General features: G+C 44.1%; 1 protein-coding gene across 2 annotated transcripts; it reads right to left on the reverse strand.

The window, feature by feature from the left end:
- Positions 1–3,590: 3,590 nt before the first annotated feature.
- Positions 3,591–20,432, reverse strand: CRBN (cereblon). Of its 2 annotated transcripts, none has more exons than XM_082288515.1 (11): positions 20,350–20,432; positions 17,148–17,260; positions 16,349–16,551; positions 15,369–15,518; positions 13,865–14,027; positions 12,467–12,529; positions 11,967–12,051; positions 11,695–11,810; positions 9,222–9,286; positions 7,935–8,066; positions 3,591–6,734 (listed from the first exon to the last, which is right to left on the reverse strand). In XM_082288515.1, exons 1-11 carry the CDS (start codon positions 20,414–20,416, stop codon positions 6,545–6,547), a joined length of 1,347 nt encoding a protein of 448 aa, XP_082144641.1. In that variant the 5' UTR covers positions 20,417–20,432; the 3' UTR covers positions 3,591–6,544. The 2 variants fall into 2 exon arrangements, with proteins under 2 accessions (XP_082144641.1, XP_082144642.1); XM_082288516.1 differs by having other exon boundaries at positions 17,148–17,257; positions 20,350–20,413.
- Between the last annotated feature and the right edge of the window lie 673 nt (positions 20,433–21,105).

The following is a 21,105-nucleotide window of genomic DNA, read 5'->3' on the forward strand; positions in this document are numbered from 1 at the left end:
TCCATCCCTCACTGATAACACAAGGTCCTGCTACAAATCTCCAGGGCTCAAGAAAAATGGCAAAACCAGGTTATTCCACGAGCACCCTAATGAACAGTCCTGCTGGGAATTCAGTGTAGGGAGCACCTGTGTTCCAACACCTCCTTTAAGGATCAGCTCATGCTTGAGGTTTCCCATTGGTCTATTGAGCATCTCTGTTCGTCTTCCTCAGAAATTAACCCCTGGGAAAATGAAAGGCATGAAATAAAATAATCTTTGTCAATATTTTAAGCAAGTGGTGCCAGTTTGAGATCTGGAGAAATGATGGGTTTAAATAAACACTTCTTTTATAGAGTATGGACTATTTAAATAGCAAATGAGGAGAGAAGAGATGAAGTAGTTCCATACACCCATGGTCAGGTAAAGTTCTCCAACAGCTTACTTGACTAATTAAATGACATTCACCATGTGTTTTAATTAAAGTTACACATCAGCAAACCCACAGGGCCTTGTAGGTTGGTGACTGTTCCAGCTTCCCACTGCAACACCAAAAAATGAGTTGTCCACTACCATTTCCTATTGACCCCCTTGTCCTCAGAGGGACACAGCCCGAAGTTTGCAGAAAGCAGTGAAACAAACCCTTATTCCTGGGGGTGAAGGGAGTTCCCATTCCCAGAGCAGCAGGAGGGGGTGCAGAGCCCCAGAGCAGGGTTGGGGTGTCCCCCCACCCCACAGGGAACAGCTCATGGAGGGCAAAGCCATGGCCAAAGCTCTTCTCTGCAGCTGGTGCCGAGCATTAACCGGGGCTTGTCAAACCCTCGCCTGGAGATGCAACGAGCTGTGAAAATGATGAACAGGCCCCAGTGTCCTGGGAGCCTCCTGAGGGGAGAGGGCAGGGCCACAGAGCCCGTAAAGCCTGGGGCTCAGCAAAGAGGGGAGGGGAAATGGGAACCACGAGTGCCCTGGAGCGTGCAGGGAGGGCAGGAACTGCCCTGGCTGAGCATCCTCCCTGGCTGAGAGTCCCTCCTGCCCTGCACATCCCTCCTTCCTGAGCAGCCCTCCTGGGGCACTGCCTTACAACCCGTGCCTGGCAGCTGGAATGATTTCCTCTATACACACAAAATAGATGTAAAAAAAAAAAAAAATATATATATGTATATAAAATATATAAATGTATAACGTGTTTAGCTAGACTATATAATAATAAATACAAATATATAAGATCATAATAAACAATAAATATACAAATATAGAAATAAATATATATATACAAATAAAAATATAATTATATTTTTATAAATGAATAGAAATATTTTTCTATATTATAAATATATATTTATATATTATTATTATTAGATAATATATAAAAATAAATATGGACTATATATAATATACAAGTATCTCATATAATACATGATATATTGTATATTATCTATTATACATTAAATATCTATATATACTATAATTATTATAATGTTTATTATATATAATAATATTAAATTATATATTATTACTATACATAAGATATTGTTATAGACTATAATATAGATTATATCTAATTATATATAATATATAGTATATATATTGTATCTTTTATTTATTACATATATATATTATATAGGGGTGTGTGTATACATATATATATAAAATATATGTGTGTATATATATATATATAAAATCTATTTCTCCCTCTCTCTATGCCCCTCACCCCAGGGGGCAGCTGAAGGGACTGGCCCTGTCACCCAGCACAGGTGTGTGACACTGCAGAGCAGCTTTACATCCACAAGCATCACCAGCACCCGCAGGCCTGTTCCTCGCTTCCCAATCATTAACCATCGCGCCAGCCTGTGAAATTTGTGCCTCAGCCCCCCCAGACCTCGGCTCGGGGCTGTTTAGGGAGGGCGATGCCTCCTGCAGCCCCAGCTTGTGCAATAAACACGTCTTGTACAGGGGAATTCAGCTGGGGGAACATAAAGCAGGACTGTTCTCCTTATTTCACATCCCCATTGCGAGCTCAGGGAGTGTGGGCCAGTGACACCAACCTCCTGCTCCTCCCACACAAACTGGGGCTGGTACTGGGGAAAATCTGTCCAGAGCCTTGGATTCAAACCGTGTCCAGATGGAGGCAGGACACAACACCCAGACCCACAGGAAACCTCTGCTCCAACTGCTCTGGAGTTCTGTTCACCGCCTCTAGGAGAGCTCTTGGATTAAGGATGTAACACACCTGCATTTCAGAGCCTTTCTCATTTCCCTGTGGATTCAATACAGCTGGAGACAATTTTCAGGTACCCCGTGCTCTGCCTGGGCTGTTTGGGTGGGTGACGTTCTTAAAAGCTTCAATAAGCCTAAAAATCCCACACAAGACTGGAGCATGACTGGCTGCAGTACAGTAACCCCTTTTCCTCCCTTAAAAAGCTGCTCCCAGCTCCAGTGGGACACAAAGGATTACACTCCCCTGGTGGGGAGAGAACAGTGTCCTCCATTATCTGGCTGGGTAAGACAACAAGGATTTAAAGCTTTGTTGCATAAAAAATACAGAAATTTGACAGAGAATAAACCTTTCTTTCCAGCTGGTTCTGGACCTACAAAACACAAGAGGACAGGTACATAAAGTGTTCTCGAGGTGCAAATCTTACCTAAGGTTTGGGAGGAGAAAAGAGCAGCTCTCAACTTGTCTGTAAAGTGTTCATGTTCTCCTCCTCTTCGTGAGGAACTTCCAGTGCCAGATTTATCCTTCTGGGAGAAGTGGAGGTGGGACTGTGGTCAAACATCCCGTTCCTGCCCTCATAAATGGTGGGGGGCAGCCAGTTCGTATGGAAATGAAGGGTTAGAGTCACAAACAGGGACATTACCAGGGTCAGAATGGTGTCACTCCAGTATCACTCCCTCCAGCACATGCCTGAAGGTGATCCAGCCCCTGGTAATCCCTTCTCCACATATCCCATGGCATTTCTCCTGGAATTCCCTTCACCACATACCTCATGGCCTCATTCCCAAGGTCCATCATTAACTCTGCCGTTGTCACAAAGTCCTCTTGTCACCAAGTCCCCATGGTTTTGCCCATAGCTTAGAAAAAGTTACAGACTTTTCCAGTGGAGTGGCAACCACCCTCAATTCCTGCTTTCCAAACATTTGTAAGGAAGGGAAAACATCACAGAGTCAGCCAAGCTCTCAGAAGAAACAAACATCTTAAAATCCAGGGAAAGCTCATGGTGCACTGCAGACCTCGGCCAGAGCAAGAAATGCTGCCCTAGGGAAAAATCCTGCACCAGCAGCACTGTCTGTGTGGAAAACAATTCCCTGGGAATTCCCATGAGGATTCTGTGCAGGCTTGAGGGAAGCCTGGAATTCTGCAGGTGTTTAGGAGTTTAAAGTTCTTCCCTCTTGACAACCCACCCTCTCTTCCACGTTATTCCTTACTTTCTCTGCCCTGGGCCAGTCCAGCCAGCACAGACTTGGGAGTGAAACTCTTACCTTTTGCAGCCAAACCTGTTTAGAATACATCATGAACTCAAGTGTTGCCTTTTTCCCACCCCAACAATCAGCAAAACCAGGTGAGTTTTGAAACAAATTCAATTTTATTCTTTGCAAATGTTTGCAAGCCACAAGATTTGTCAGAAAAGTTGTCCCAAAAGGCAGAGAGAGGAAGAGTTAAAGCAGAGACTGGGCTACCCCTGGAGCAGTTTACAGAGCAATTAAAGGTGACAAAGAGAGGAACAAATGAACTGCAGCACATCCAAAAAGAGCATTAATAAAAAACAAATGAGTATCTGCAATGTTTCAGGCCCAGTGTGCAAGTGGTTCTACGTATTTGTCCAAACGAAACTAAAATAAATGAGGACTTGCAATGTTACAGGCTCTGGCTGGGGGTGTTGGTGATGCTGCAGTGATGGCTTGAAAACGAGCGAGTCTGTGCCACAAATCCCGTGATCCCTCAGTCCTGCTTACCTGCAGGACACTCCTGTTCCCACAGGATGCCTGTTTGTCCCTCAGCCCCGACCCCAGCCCCATTCCCACATCGCAGGGATGGTGATGGGAGAGGAGAAAAATGATCCCCTGGGGCAGCAGCCAGCAAGTCCACTGGATTAATTAATTCCTGCATGAAGCTACTCAGCCAATGAATGGGGTAAATGTAAATATTCATAAAATCTGATTTCCTTTGATTAGCTCTCATGAGCAGTTGCTGTCTGTATTTTTCCATACTGATGTTCCAAATTTTCCACAACTCCAACCAATAGTTTTCTCTTCAAAACAGAGAAAAGCACGGAAAATAGGAACCCGTATGGAGCCATCCCCAACTCCACACCCTGGAGTGCTGCACCCTCTGATCCCTCCCAGGGAACCCTCTAAGGACTGGATTCACCATCACAGGATTCATCAGCAACCCACGCTGTCAACCTGGAAAGCGTCGTGGACTGGAATGTGGCAAACACTACACAGGGTAAGCACATGGAACAGCATCATCAGTGAAATCTAATCAGAGTTAATTTCCTCCTGACTTACCTCAATTATATTAGCTTACATTTGACTATATACACAAAACAAAAATATGCCTATTCTGGATTCAAACACTGCCATTTTTAGTTGATAATCCAAAAGACTCAGCCAAAACCCCAAAGAACTGAACCCTTAAGACGTTCAGTGACAGCTGAGAAAATCCTTCTGAAATTCTCCTTCCCCACCCCTCAGTGAATGCTCACACCAAGGCAGCAGAAGGTGCTGTGAGCACCCTCCAACTTCTCAGCCCCACTGAGGGTCACAGACACAACAGATATGAGGGATTTTGAGGGGAAAAGTAACAAAATAACCCAAATGTGCAGCCCAGATGTGTTGTGTGTGCAGGGGTGAGGGAAAGCCAGGCCTGGTTCCAGTGGATTTCCAAACACAGAGGATTCAGAGCCTCCCTCTCACACCAGCACTTGGCTTTCGAACCTTATAATGAATCATCATCTACATCCAGAATGTTTTCTGGATGAAAATGAGCCTCTGTGTGCTCAGAGCCACATCCCAAGTATTGCTTTTCCCAGTTCACTGCCAAGTCAGGGCCCTGCAGATGGAATTGAACACAGCATCAAAGATGTCTAAGGAGAACAAAAGCAGCACAGAGGTAGAAAGCTTCAAAGAACTAAACCTGAGTTACACAATCATTAATCTCTACCTACCTGGCATGACAAACACCCAGCAGCATCCAGCAGCACGTCCATGGTTTGGGGTGTTTTTCCAGCTGCAGGTACCACACTAACATGGGAATCAGCTCCTGGTGTGCCAGGCTTGGCCTTGGCCCTCATCTGAACTGATCTGTCCTTGCTACACCTGCCTGGAGCCCGACAGAGAACAAGCAGCCAGTGGCTCTTGTCTCAAACTTAATTAGTTTTGCATCACTGTGAAGAAATAAAGAGTGGATGATAAAAGCTTCACAAGAAAAACAAGTGTTTATGTGCACAAACATACTGAAAAAAATCTCCATTTCCATCACCAAAGTGCATTCTGAGAGGGAAAAATCCAATAAATCAGTGGCAAAAGCTGCCCCAGTTTGGCACCCAATTTGTGGGGCACAGACAGCCCTTCAGACAAAATAAAAACCAAACCAAAAATCTACCAAGAAACAACCTCCCCACAAAAAAGCACTGCCTTATTTCTGTTTTATTTAGGAACTTTTGCTCTTTGTAAGGTGATAATGGGAAATTTTACTTTATGATCTGAAAGTTAAAACAAAAAGTAATTAAAAGAGATTTTTCCTTCCCCTTGTCACAACAAGCACTACTTAAAAATCACCTCAGTGGGGTGTTTTAGAGTCCTTCCCAAACCCCTGGACACCTACACTGGTAAATTAACCAGCAGTAATTTGGAGAAGTAATTGAAGCACATGGAACAGAAAGTGACAATGCTGTTTACCCTCTGGGACTGACCTGTGCACTTCTTACAAACAGTTTAAAACATGAGACTTCTAAAGTCAAGTGGACTAAACAGATGAGACAACTTGTAAGGAACAGACACTTCCCATGGGTTCCATCCTGGGAGGCAGCTGCAATTCCAGCTTTTGCCCATTCCAGCACTGCCTCCAGCAGTCAGAAACTCAGGCTGCTTCTCTCTTCCATGGGTATTCAGCAAAGAGCTGAGAAACAGCACAAGCAGCAAACCTGAAGGACTTCACAGAGTTAGGAACAGGGATTCTCAGCAAACCACTTGTAAGTGTATTATGGCAAACACTCCACAGCAGGAAACTGCTACCTACCACCCCGGGAATATTGCATCAATCAGACTCTGCTTATTGTGATCTTAGCTTGATTTTAGTTTCCATCCCCCTTCCTTCACTGCAAGTAGGAATTACACAAGGCTGGACAAAGCCCAGTCTCAAGCATGTCCACGTGGATCAGAGATTTCCTGGTGTCCCGTGTGGGACTTTCATTCCTGCTGTCTCCTGGCACCCCCTGTCCAGGAGCAGTCGGGAGCTGCAGCACGCGGCGGCGCAGCGCTGCCAGCCTGGCGTTCCCGGGGATGGCAGCGTGGTGCCCGGGCTAAGGAAGCGTGGAAGCAGGACTGAGCAATGCACGGGGGCGGCTCACAGGCACAGCAGCGGCGAGCGGCCGCGCTCCGAGTCCTCCTCCCCGTCGCCCTCGGGGATGCGCGGCAGCAGCGCCGAGCGCGTCAGCCCCCAGAACTTGGGGGGGGCCAGCTCCTTCCTGGTGGCCGTGAACTTCCAGCCCATGTGGCTCCCACAGATCCTGCACTGGGCGATGGTCCAGGCGTACCTGCCACGGGCACAGCAAAGGCTCGGTCACAACACGGAAGGAAAAGGCCTTTGGAAAATGCTTCAGTGGGTAACAATGCCAAAGTGGGTGTGGGTAACAATCCCCAGCTGGGTTTGGGTAACAGTCCTCAGGAATCCAGTGCCCAGGTCCCATCTAAAACCCTGCAGACCTTAAAAAAGTAAAGAAAAAAACCTCACAAAGGCCCCACCCCCAAAGCCCTCTCTTCCCTCTTCGAAGAGAGGAAGCAACCAAGGATTTTCATCGCCCCAGGTTTCAGCAGTGATGAAATGCTGAGACCCCTAAAGAGGGGTCAGAAAACTTCTCAGAGTGAGTGACTTAATGGGAATAAAAGTGATTTTTGCCCTGCTGCCCAAACAACAGGGACTGCTGCACTTCCCACAGCAGCAGAGCTTTTCTCCAACAGTTGTATGAGGTAGAACATGAATATTTCAAAGCCCTCATAGAAGAGCTGAGAAAACAAAAAAGGAACAGAAATATTAACTACAGACATTAAAAGTCCCAAATTTTCTTCAGGGAGTCTTAAAATGTCTGACAGAAATGCCAAACATCCTCCAAGCCATTGCTCAGTTCTAGGTGATGTTCCAGGAAAAAATCCTGGGTGCGAGACCTGTTATTATTAGGCAAACTTTTACATCTGAGCACTTAGTTCTGTTAGTTAATTAATCTGTTACTGACTCAGAAAGACAGACTATTATTAATTATTTATTATTAAAATAAAATCAAAGATAATCAGATCAATACAAATGTCAGTAATTTTTAAATTCATGTTAACATTTATTTCGTTTTTAGATAAGAAAATGTATTTCAGTAGACTAAATGCATTTATACCTTCTGGTTTGCATTTGCACTAAAGCTCTGTGAAAACAATTATTTCAGCTGTACCTTAAACAAAAGCACCCACAAAGAAACTCCCAGACCACTTTGTTTAAACAGTTTAGATTTAGACTATGTTTTAAAATCTTAGCATTTCCCCATTTAAAAAATATTAAAGATAAATTCTTCAATATTTTATGTGATTTGTCCGTTTGATTCTGTATTTTGAATAAGCCTAAATTTACTTCCTTATTTTTCATATGAGCAAAATGATAACATGTGCCTAAAAAATTCAATATTTACTATTCCACCCTCCCAGAAATGCCCAGTTTGGGTAATTTTCTAATAAAATGCTGCTGCTCTTACCCAGGAAACCAGCTGTGCTCTGTTGAGGGCCGACCACTGAGGCTCAGGTTGCAGGCTTTATATACAGTGAGGGTTTCATGGATGTATCCATGGGGATTCACATAGGCTGCCATGGGCCCACACAAGGATAAGCTACAACACACAAGGAATTTTGTCAGAGAGCAAGGAAAAATAAAAAAGTACCCCAAAGGGTGGCAAATGTGAAGAGGAAAAACTGCCAGCTAAGTTTAAAATGCTTCTCCAGAGCAAAAAAGCAGCTTTTCATAGGGGGGAAAAAAGTCCCTTGAATTATATTATTAAAAATGGAAAGCAAACAGATGCTAATTTAAAATATCATTGGTCAAATTTTCTTAGAATTGCAGGAAAGTACACAATGGGCCCATCCTGTGTATTATGTTAAATAGCAACTCCCAAGACAAGTGAGGAAAATGTAACTTGAAAAGTAAGCAAAAACGTTCATTTATTGCAGCAACTTCTCAGCACCTTCTGTTAAAAGTTCATCATATTGACATGGCAGGAATTGTGGTGTCTGCAATCCATTATTTGATTAGAAGATAAGAAACGGCTTTTAATTACCCCATCAGCTCCTTATCACACTGGATGAAGGAAAACTGTGAGGAGTCTTTGTTAACCAAAACCATCTCTTAACCTTCCCATTATCAGAGGGGCTGGGCCGATAGGAGTTAATCAAGATTAAAAACAGTGACAAGGCTGACAGAAGCAGCAATTATTTGGGAAATGTAATCGGTGTTAATCATGGGAGATACTGTATAGGGCAAACAGAGAATGGGGTCAGCCTGCAGTTATCAGGAATCAAATTCTTAAAAGAAAAAAGGGATCCCAACATTTAATGACATAAACGGGAACCATCCCTGCATACCAATATCCTGGCAGCCTGCTTATACCCCCTAATTAATGCATTTTAATCTGCTCTTGAGGCCTGTAGGACATATAAATGAAGTGCTGAGAATTAAAATTTTGGATTTATTCAGAAATACCAGGATGAGAAAGTCTTTATGTGGCACATTTATATTTCAAATCATTCAGTGTGAAGGCGCTGGGGGTGTGGCACAACACCAACTTCTGTTACAATATACCTGAAAATGCTGAGATTTCCTAACTTTTTATTAAAAAAGCTCAAATATAAACTCCCTATAAATATTTACTTAAATTTTATTGGAGCTCTGGCAAACACAGCAGTTTTAAGACATAACCCAGCTTAATCCGCTTTGCTGCGCCCGTGTTTCTGACCAAACACCTGCCCAAGACAAAGAGTAATAAACTCACCTGAATATTTCATTCTTGGTAGTTATTTCTGTGTCTTGGCATTGCTTACAACAGAGAGATGTACACTGGGAAAGAGAAACACAGAGGACAATTTCATTAATTTCCAGATGCTTGTCAGCAGCGGGAAATAATAAAAATGTCTCTCCCTCAGAACAGACTTTGGACCAAGTGTTTTGTTTATCTGAACAACACTTATATAGGATATTTTTCTACATATTTTACTTATTTAAAAACATTAATTATTCTCCAAAAGACATAACAATGTTCATATACTCCCCTCCCAAAAAGATCCACACACAGAGAATTGGATTTGACTCCACAAAGATAATAAATGAGCCAACCTTTTAAGGTCTCTAAAGGCTAATTTAGAAAAAACAACTTCTGCTCTTCTGCAATACAGCACAGAAAAGGCAAATGAGACAAATGCAATCATTAAGTCTTTCTTAAATTTGAGGGTACTGTAGATCAATGGGTTTAATTTCCTCACAAAAATAGGTAAAACATATTGATCTCTCTCCTGGAGATTATAACAGATTAATCCATCTTCTACAATTTCTACAAAGTGGAACTGAACAATTCATCACTGACACTGCCCAGAAAAGAGGCATTTAAATCAGCTCAGCAGAACACTCCCATTAATTATCAGGACGTGCATTACTTGTACTTCTTTTTAAGGGTAATGCCTATGAAATTACCCCCAGAATGATCCCCAGTGTTTTGGAATAAAACGCTGCACCCAGGGAGAGGATCTTCACCTGTGCTGTTATAACCTGGAGTTTGTGCTTCTGAGCCCCCCTGAGCTGTGACTCCTGCACTCTGTGACACCACACACTCAAATCACTCTTTCCTCTCCCCCCTTCTCCCTTCAGAGGTTGTTGTTGCATTTCAGCTCCTCCAGCTCCTTTCCTGGACGTGCCTCTGGTCCTGCCCCACTCTCTGCTCACTGGAGATGAGGAAGGACAAGAGCTCTAGGACACAGATATTCTTTATCCCCTCTGGAAGCTCCCCTGGCCTCTCTCTCCTGCCAGGAACCTTCCCCACCTCTTTCAAACCACCCCCACTCAGATTGCAACCCAGTGCTCACACAGCACTCTGAGAGTCCAATTTAGCCACTACTTAATTCCAGGGCTCCACTTCCAAACCCATCTAATGCCTGCAATTAGCACTCTCAAGTGGAATTCACGGTGTTACACCTGGGAGTCAGGCACACTCCTTAACATAAGCGTTGCTAACTGGGTTAACAACAGGGAAAGCTGATAAAAGTACAATAGAATTCACTGGTATCAGAGACAAGGGAAAATGGATCAGCTCTCAGGATCAGTTTTATTACTGGAAATTACATTCTGAACAAGCCAGGGCAACCTAAAGAACCCTGGCTAAAAACGACTGGATTGGGCCAAAATGTTGCTAAATAAACTGTGAAAAGCCATAATGCACTCACCATTCTGACACTAATGCAGAGCAGTTAAACACATTTACAGACCAGAATGCCACGTGTTGATGAAGAAAACACCTTTTGGGTATAACCTAAAACGCAGCTTTAACTTCAGTTTATGAGGGTAATTTAAGTTTTCCTGTCTCTCTGGAATTTATAGAAAATATATCATCATGGAACACGAATGGCTCTCAGCAGCACTTGAGTATCAGGGTATTTTCAGAGTTTCAACTCAGGAAAGACAAGTGAAATTTAGTCTGATTACAGCCTCAGGCAAAAACCTGCCCATTTTTTTCTCAGAACTTGGAAAAGGTGTTTTCTGTCCCCTTTCTTTAAATTTCTAGTGCATGAACTTTGGGAAGAGGATCACTATTAAGATGACATTCTGGTTCACTTTTCCCCAGAAACAGGCAAGAATTTAATGACAGTGCTTTTTAGGCAAACAGGCAAAATTCCCACTTCTCTGTATCCATTAGACAAACACAGCATGGTTATTTAGAAAATATAGACTATTATAAAAACTGTACTAGACAAAAATAGAACATTTAGAGCATTACAAGGCCATGGCAATGAAGGGAAGGGAAACAAGAACATCTTAACAAGGAATTGCCTAACAAGACTTATTAAAAAAACCCTTTTTTAGTCCAATCTTTAGTTTGGACTCAATACTACATAGATTTTGCTACAAAACCCACAAATTTCCATGGCAAAAAGATACTTGATCGTGGTGTCAGTATGGGGCCATGATGGCTGTTAGCAACACTGGACTTCTAGCACCATCTCTTGGCTAAAAAAGTGCTGTGCCACACCGAAATACTTCTAAGAAAAGCAAATATTATTATATATATTGTATGTTCCTTGCTTGCTGCCAAACATAATCCAGCACTGAGACGTCATTTTCCCTCTGAGCAAACTTCTGAAGAAATAACAGAACACCCAAGGATTAGCTGGAAATTCCATACATTTCTGTAAGAGGCTGTAACAGTCACTCCTGTATTTTTTTGGCAATTCAGTGGTAAATAAAGAAGAACTACTCACTTTGTTCATGATATCTAACTCACAGCGGAGCCTCTGCACAGCACTGCCTATTTTGAGCAACTGGATACGTAAAGCATCATCAATGGGCAGGCAGGCAGCAACTCTGTAAGAAAAATCTAGAAATGAGAAAGCAGCAGGTCTGTTAGAATTAACAGAGAAATAAAATAAAACCAACTATTTCTATTTACAGTACAACAGGCAATTATCTAAGCTGGGTTTTCTTAGGAAATTTAAAAGATAATTTTTAAAAGTGAGTTCATAAGACCTCGTACCTACTGGGTTCGATGGAAGAGATTCATCTTTAAGGTTTTCATCCCACTCATGGAGCTGCCTCTTGACTCTTTCCATCAAGGTTTCCTTTTGTTAGAAGAAAAGCCTAATTTAAATACATAGGTATTGCTGTTTTCTTAGGAAAAAAAAACAAAAGGGAAGCAAAATGTAGAGTAAGCTCTTTTCCCTAAGCGGATAGTAGCTTTTAATTAAAGAATAACTAAAGAATCACTTTGTAGCTACGTATTTTAACAGTTTTTGCTCTGAGACAACACAGAAGGAACCAGAATCTTTACTATCCCTCCCAGACATTTGTTCTGGCACCAGAGAACAAGGACACAGAGGGGGAAGCCCTTCCTGATCTTTTCACACTACAGTGAATATAAAATGCTTTAAAATGGAAATTATGAGCCAACAAAACCAAAGCTTTTATATTATCCCATACTTAGATATTACAACTACAAAACTCACCGCAGATTATTGGATTTAAGGGTGAACTTACAGCATCATAGAGAGAGTAGAGCCAGGGGGGCCAAGATGTCAAACTGGCACAGTGGAACTTCCTCTGAAACCAAACCCACAAATACTTATTCTTTAACACTAGCAGGTTTTAGGGAGTTTTTTCTTTTAAACAAACAAAACAGGGGAGACAGACCTGAATATTTAAAGATACAAGAAATTATCCCCATCAGGACTGGCACTTCACTGTGAAGCTTCCAAACCCATTTTCAGATGCACTGAGAGCTAAGCCTTCCAAACAGGACAACACATGGATTTTGTCACAAAACCTGTCTCTGCACTAGAGGTATTTCTGATGTCTGGTAATAAAAAATTATGTCTTTCAAAAGGGTATCTATCTGAAACAGAGATATAGTTCAAAATTTAGGTGCTATTAACAGTGCATCTGTTCCTAAGTCTCCACCAGCTGTCCCTGGAACCACCAAATTTCCACCAGTGTAATGTCATTTGCTTAATTAACCAATTCTCTCCAGTGATTTCTGAACACAGAAATTCAGAGCTTTAGTTAATAGAAGTCTAAAAAGCAGCACACAGCATAACTGCATTGCTTTCCAAACAGGATCTCATATTGCACTGTAAATACATACAAATTCAATTTTAATCTCCCCCGTGAGGGCAACTCTCCTCACTTACAAATGACCCCAACAGAGAGATGGAGGTCAGCAGGACAGTCACCCTGCTCTGGAGCTGCATCCCAGGTTCTTCCTACAGTGGCTTCACTTCATTTCAGCTTCACCTGACAGAATCAGCCTGGGAAATGGATTCCCACCCCCACAGCCCAGTGTTTCTGGGCTCACAGGAACTTGGTGAGGAACTCTGAGAATCAAGAGCTCTTTGTTATCAACAGATTTTATTTTTGTTTGGTTTTGGTTTCTTGTTTTGTTTGTTTTTGAGGGTACAAGAGTTCAAAACCATTGAAGAAAAAAGCAAATCCAAACATGAGGAGAGTCACCAGGATTCTGTATTAATTTCTGGAGGTAGTTTCAAAGATCTCTACAGAGACAGAAGATTTCAAGGTATCTTCTCTGTGTCAACGACCAAAACAGTGGAGTAAATAATAAATACAGATATAAATACAGATTTCCCAGAGAGGTTGTGGACTCCCCATCCCTGGAAGTGCCCCAGACCAGGCTGGACAGGGGTTGGAGCAACCTGGGATAATGGAGAGTGTCCCTTGCCCATGGAATGGATGGGCTTTAAGGACCTTCCCAACCCAAACCATTGTGTGATTCCATGAAAAGCAGGAGGTTGGAATCCGCCTTCCCAGCTGTGCCTCCTCCTCTACAGATGGAATTTGATATTGATTTTCTCAAGATGCCACCAGAAATTAAAACAAAAAATACAAAACCAAAATAACCAAACCCCCAGAGTAACTTCTCACCTTTTGGTACTTCTGCCACCACTGCCGAATGGCTCTGTCCTGCCAGGAAGTGGGTTTGGAAGAGGGAATCACATGGCACCTGCTGAGAGACTGCAGCTGCACTGCTGACATGGTGGGAGGCAGCACTCGCTCAGGGAGGATTTGTACTTTAGCCTGCTGGATTCTGAGAAAGGAAACAAAAAGATGAGGTGTACACACATTTTTTAAACGTTTTTTTATGGATTTTACAGCTTATGGGAACACAGGCTGGTGCAATGGACTAATCACTCCACAGTACCAGAGAATTTAAACAACAACCCATTCCATCTGAACTTCTTTTTATTTTCGAGCACTACAGGTCTGTTGGGACAGTGGTGGACAGAAATACAGACAGATTGGCAGTGGCAACACAGCAGCATGTTCTACAGTCTCAGCACTAAAGATTTAGGGTTTTGTCTCCTCAAGTTACTTTTGGTATAAATAGTCAGCTTTCCACCTCAGTGCCTCAGTTTAGCTGAAATGCAGTTTGCCATCTTCAAACCACAAAAGCTTCTGTGCTCAGCTAGAGGTCAGAATCAGCAGAAATAGGATACAGACTCTGATCAGATTTTAATATCCCAGCATCAACAAGGTCACCTCTTCCACAAAGACCTCAGCATATGTTATGTGGCTACTAAGAATGCTGTCCAGCAGGAAAGACTTTATATTTTATCAGGATTATGCAGCAGAAATCCTGAAATCTTCAGGTATTTTTCATTACAAATTTCCAGTTTTCTTACAGGGACAGCACTGAACTGGCCACTTTAATAGTTATAAAATGAGTTGTGCCACAAGCACTTAGGAATCAGAAACACCAAGAATTATGGAAATGTTCTTCCTGCTAAGGATCTCTGGACACTGAATTCTCAGTAACAAAGCTGCTGTTCCTGCAGCTGTCCAAGTACTGCCACCCTGTGTCCAAGCAGGGGTTTTCCTAAGCTGTAACATTTGCAGTCTGTTATTTGTAACCAAATGTTAGAGGGCAAACAGCACAGGGATTCTTAACTTCTTCAGCTGCAGGTCACAAAACAACAGAAATGCTGCTCCCAGGCCTCTTTCTAAAGCAATGCCACCATGCTGAAGTGCAGGATACAGTGAGTAGCTCTAGATTTACAGATTTGGAGCAATACTTTACAAGCCTTGCAGAAAAGATTACAGAACCTCTGGCAATTGTGCTAAGAATTGTCACATGCTCCTAGATCAGTGCTGGAGCCTGAACCTCTGGCCAGTGACACTGCCATGGTGCAGGGCATGATGCCAAGAACCTGAAAATGAGGGAAGACTCAGCATATTCTTACTGGATGTTCAGGATCTTGATCACTTTTAGAAATGGAAAAAGGCATTAATTACATAATATGTAAAAACTAGTCAGAAGAGCCTCGATATCACAGCCATCACACTGGAACATGGAAAAAAACTGGAAAATAGGAGAATACTCCTAATCAAAGCTGACTTGAGTATAGAATTAACTGCATAATTTTCTTACCCATCTGACTGTGTTCTTATTTCAAGCACCTTGAACCTTTGTCTTCCTATTGCTTTCACCTTGACTGTTTCAACTCCATATTCCTGCTCTTCTCTGTAGGCGTAGATTTCTGCTGTCGTTCCAAACTGTGCTTCCCTCTCATGTGCATTACTGAAAGTAACAGAATTAAAGGTGAGTTAAATGAATTACCCCCCCTCAAAACAGCACTGCTCATTCAGACTCCAGTCTGTCTGCACTGAGTGTACATGACTGGTCTGATCAAAAGAGTAATTTTGGTAAAATACCTTCAACCATCACAACCATTATTTTTCCATTATAAAGCAACTTCTATTGTTTGGGTTGGTTGGGGTTTTTTGCCAGGTGACTGCTTTATTTTAGAGTCTAGATGTGACATTCTGGGAGCACAGGGATCACCAGTGTGTTGGCATTTCAAATGCAGACACTCCAAGTACCAACACTCTTTAGATTGACTTTATAACAGGAACTGTTCCCACCTCCCACACAATTAATCCATAGTAAATTGCGGGGGGAAAAGGGAGGAACATTCCCAACTTCTTCTGGCACTCATCAGCCTTTCTCTTTTCCACTTTTCTATCACCTCCTGTCTCTCAGCTCTACTGTGCAACATTTGCCAGTGCTTGTTAATTCACCCACAAACAATACAATACAGTTCTCAAAACAAGAATGTGACTTTAACATTTCAGGTCAGGGCTTATTCTTTAACAAGACAGAACAAACAGTTACTGAAATGAAGAGGATGCTCAAACAAAGAAGCAGATCAGCACTTGCTGTTTCTCCACACAAACACGTGATGCTGTCAAGCACCTACACTGCCATTACATATTGGAAGGCAATTTTTGTTAAACAATTTCAACTTGTTGCTGAGCACAGAGCTGATGCAACCATCTGCTTTTGCTTTAGTATCCACAGAAACCGTGCTAAAACATGCTGCATAAAAAACATCCCCCCATGGATTTTACCTGTATGCAAGGACAGCAAAGGTTCTGTCTTTCTGAATTAAATTCCGCACCATGCTAACCTCTTGGGGGCGGAAGAGCTGCAGCGGCAGCGTCTGGCCGGGGATCAGCATCACCATCACCCGGGGCAGCACGGGGATCACCTGGCAGCTGTCGTCATCGTGCACTGTCCTCCCGTGGAACTCCTCCATGTCCGAGCCCAGGTACTGCCAAGGGCAAGGGAGGGACAGTCAGGGAAGGGGCTGGGTGCTCAGGAAGGACAGGGACACCACGGTGAGCAGAGGGATGGAGCTGCTCTGCTGGGAGGAAAGGCTGGGAGAGCTGGGGTTGTTCAGCCTGGAGAAGGAAGGCTCCAGGGTGATCTAACTGTGGCCTTCCAGTGCCTGAAGGAGCTGCAAGAAAGATGGAGAGAGACTATTTCCAAGGGATGGAGGGACAGGACACAGGGAATGGCTTCCTGCTGCCAGAGGGCAGGGCTGGATGGGGTATTGGGAAGGAATCCTCCCCTGGGAGGGTGGGCAGGCCCTGGCACAGGGTGCCCAGAGCAGCTGGGGCTGCCCCTGGATCCCTGGCAGTGTCCAAGGCCAGGCTGGAGCAGCCTGGGATAGTGGAAGGTGTCCCTGCCCAGGGGGTGCAACTGGATGCCCTTTAAGGTTTTTCCAACCCAAACCACTCTATGATCTTACGATTCTGTGAAAATAAAATTAAGTTTGTGACTTGTAAGAACATTACAATAAAACTACACAAATTCCATTAAAATCCCTTCAAGAGATATTTAATGGACAATATATAAAAAACATACCACATGTGATGTGGGCAAACTGGTATCAAAATTAATGATGTTTGGCTTCTCAGCTTCTTTACTATCTTGGTCTTCCACTTCCATTTCATTGTCATCCTCTTCCTCGCTCTCTACTGATAAGCACATACAGAATATTGTGTAGAAATCAATCAGCAAAGACTGACAAAAACCTGAGAATCAGGGAAATGCATTCAATATTCCCAGGCTACAGCCCTTCACAGGGAAATAAACCTGAGGAAAAGAATGTTCTTGCTGTTACAGCAAAACCATCATTCTATAGAAAGATTCAAAAGCTGGTAATTTATTTCTGAAAGGCTAAAGAACAACTTTCCTTGGAAGAAATAATAAACAAAGGCTGTCAGTTCAGGTTTTCACTGCAGTGGTACTTCCTTATCTCAGCTCTAAAGGTTTTCTGCCTGCACACCAGGATGCCAGGTAACTCCATTCCTTGTAGCATGATGAGTAAAGTGTCTGAAGCAGCACAAACCTGAACAATCAAACTGCAAGTGAGTAAGAAGCAATGGGAAGCTCTGTATTCATGCAGAGACTCTTGCTGGTATTTCAGACAACTTAATTGCTGTCAGCCTCTGCTGTGTGTACACCAAACACGAACCCAGCAAAGGCAGCTGCTAAGGAACAAATTACAAGGCTCCAAGGGATTTCAGATATAAAACAGCATTTAAAAACCACTACTTCTTTCCCATTTCTCAGACAATCCTAAAGTAATTTTCAGGCAAGAGGACAATTAAATTATCAGTCACTGCATTACTTGACCCTATTTCTTTGAACACAAACATTATTTATACACCAAGTTATGTCCAAAATAGATGTTAGCATAAACCAATCTGCAGGATCCTTACACCAAGAGCTGCTGGGTAATGGATAATCCCAGTGGTGCTGAAAAACATCATTTGGACCTTCAAAGCTATTACAAGATGGAAAAAAATATTTTTGCAATAGTCTGTCTAGTTGCCTGCCTTTGCAATTAGTATTTTAAAAAAATAAACCAGAGCTGAAAATTTAAAAGGCAGAGGGATTCTCTCATCCTGAAGGCTTCTGTAGGGAAATCTCAAAAACGAAAGATGCTGCAAAGCAAAGAATTTTCCTTCAGAAATGGGAGCACCACTGATTTTACTATTTCTGAGAGTAGGAGGACAAGAGAACAGCAAAGAAGGCATTAAAAGCTGATTCTGGAGAACCTTTTTTTCCCTCTTTGGCCTCCAAGCACGTTTGTTAAATGCTCTCACAAAGTGTTTAGTCACTGGTCTTATTTCAGCTTCACCTCACTTACGTGTTTTTAAATAGTGTGTAGTTTACAGAAGCTGCTCTTACAGATCCTATATTGTATTTATCTCAGCAAGAAATGATCCAGCACAACAGGAAAAGAGGTTACAGACTCTCTTTGGTATTGTACCTAATTACAGTCCTTTAAGCAATGAGACACCATCTGCCTAATGACTGCTAAAAATACTCCACATCTATATAAAATTTCTTATATTCAATTAACAACCCTAACCATGAATGACTACAAAATGTTTAAGATGTCCAAGACGTCCATTATTTTGCTCAGTTTGATGGAGGGAAAAAACAGGGAGTTTTTGTTTGGTTCTGGGGCATCACTGTAGGATGGGGGAGGGAAAAAAAAATACTCTGATTTTTCCATGTGCTCCCATCCGGCTGCATCCATCATTAGCAGTTTTAACAGGGAGAGGCCGTCCCACTTGTTTTTCTGAACGCAGAAGGAATTAGCAGCAGTTGATTGGAAAGAACTGTGCCCTGCAAACTTTTGCTGGCTGGTGCCAAAAGCGCACAGTGGCTGCTGTGTGGTGCTGGTGGCTGAGGGACGATGACTCATTTCACTGCAGCAGCACCAGCGAGCCCGAACCAGAGAAAACCCCGGCGCCTTCCCTCTCCTCCTCCCTCTCAGCTGGCAAAACAAGCTGAAGCTTTTACATCCCCAACTATTGGGGTTTATTTTTTTTTTAATTCCAGGATTAGCAGCACCTCCAGCACACAGGAACGAGGGAAGGCGAGCGGTGAAGGCTCCCCCGCGTGACAAAAATCACATTTTCCTCACGCTGGTTCACTAACACAACCCAATCCACTCTCAATGCCTTTGTGCAGAAATGAGGAAAGATGAACTTCCTTTAAAGAAGATGGACAAGGTTATATATAGGTCATATTAAGGTTATATTAAGGCTGTATTTCCTACAATATTAAGGAAATAGCTTCTAGTAAGGCTGTGCTTCCTAAAATACCCAGGAAATAGCTTATTGAGGTGATATTAAGGCCGTATTTCCTCAACTATTCAGGAAAATAGCTTATATTAAGGTTATATTAAGGCTATATTTCCTTAAGTATTCAGGAAATATTTTATTATTATTTAAAACATACAAGTCTAAAGAGCTCACAGAATTTCCTGCCATTGGAAATGACCCTGGTTCCTGGCAGGATTTCCTGCTCCCTTTTCCCCTGCAATCTTATTCTGAAATAATGCTTCTTTGCAGTTGAGCACAAGCTCCTTCCCAAACTATTCGATCTCCTGTCAGTGTGGAGGCACCATATCCAGAACAACACGTTATTATGCAACAATTACGTGTAATTCCCTGGCTGAGGAATTGCACTGGCGTGTGTGACAGGTAAGCCGGGCAGCACATGGGACCCAGCCAGTCCCGAGCACCTCTGCTTCCCTTCTTATTTGCACTGGAGAGCGTTTAAATGGAGCAGAGACTTCCTAAAACAACACAGGTTTTCCTCGGGCTTTTGGTTTCACAGATGTCTCAGTGCAGAGCGAAGTGCCTGGTCTGCCCACTCCGGCGGTAACCCCACCGCGCGTCTCACCCCAGCGGCGGCCCCGAACACCCGTGACCGCGTGTCCCTTCCTGCACCGCACATTTGCGGCCTCGGTGGAACATCTGCAGCCTCGATGGATTTGCAGGAGCCCAGGAGCAGAGGCCGCAGGAGCCTCACGGGCCGAGGCTCGTCCTGCGCCGCCTTCCACCGGCCGGGAGCGCCCACAGCTCCGCGGCCCGGCACCGCCGGCCCTCCGCGCTCCCCGCACCGCCCGCGGGCTCTCCCCGCCTCCCCTTCGCTTCCCTTCTCCTCTCCCTCTCCGCTTCCTTCCTTTCCTTTCCCTTCCCTCCCCGCCCGCCGAGCCCCGTCCCGGCGCTTCCCCCGCGGGTGCCCCCGGCCCGGCCCTCACCGGGCACCAGCTGGAGGTGGTTCCCCATGTTATCTCGGGGCTCCCCGCCTCGGTCCTCGGCGGCCATCGCTGTTTACCCGGAGAGCAGCCTGGGAAGGCGCCGGGGCGGGGGCAGGAGGCGGGCGGAGGAGGAGCCCGGGAGCCGCGGCCGGAGCGGGGCCGGGAGCCGCTGCCGGTGCTCGCACCGACCGTGAGGCGGTGGCTCCGTGTGCCCGGGCAGGGACAGCCCTTTCCGCCCGCAGGGCTCGGGGCTGGCGGGGGACAGCGGTTCCTCCTTTGCTCGCGGGGCACGGCCGTGGCTGACCCGGGTAGGGCGGCTCCGGTGGCCCCTGCGGCGAGTCCCCAAAGCGCTTCGTGCCCGGGCCCCGCTGTGAGCATGGGAGAGGGGCTGGGTGTGAGTAAAACCCGCGGTGGGTTAAACCTCCTGGGTAAACGGCTTGAAAAGAAACTGCAAACGCAGCATTAGATAAAAATCTTTCAGCACAGGAGAGACTTGGAGAGGGTGCAGCGAAAGGCCAGGGAGGTGCTGCGGGCACTGGAGCATCTCTGCTATGAGGGCAAGGCTGAGTTGGGGTTCTTCGCCGCCGAGAAGAGACGGCCGAAAGGGGATTTTTATCCGTGCACACAAACTTGAGTAATTTAATTATTAAATGTATTAGTTACGGTACCAAGAGGACGGAGCCAGACTCGTCTTGGTGGTGGCCGGCAATGGCACAAGAGGAACAGGCAGAAACTGATGCCCAGAAGTTCCACCTG

The sequence above is a fragment of the Coloeus monedula genome (assembly GCF_965178545.1).
Source record: "Coloeus monedula genome assembly, chromosome: 11".
Lineage (NCBI taxonomy): Eukaryota > Metazoa > Chordata > Aves > Passeriformes > Corvidae > Coloeus > Coloeus monedula.

Excerpts from the sequence above, each read along its gene's own strand:
- CRBN (XM_082288515.1), bottom strand. The coding sequence starts at position 20,416 with ATGGCCGCCGAGGACCGAGGCGGGGAGCCCCGAGATAACATGGGGAAC. Across the intron at positions 15,519-16,348 it reads TTTGCTGTCCTTGCATACAG|TAATGCACATGAGAGGGAAG; the intron begins GTAAAATCCATG and ends TGTTACTTTCAG. Across the intron at positions 6,735-7,934 it reads GAGCACAGCTGGTTTCCTGG|GTACGCCTGGACCATCGCCC; the intron begins GTAAGAGCAGCA and ends TGCCCGTGGCAG.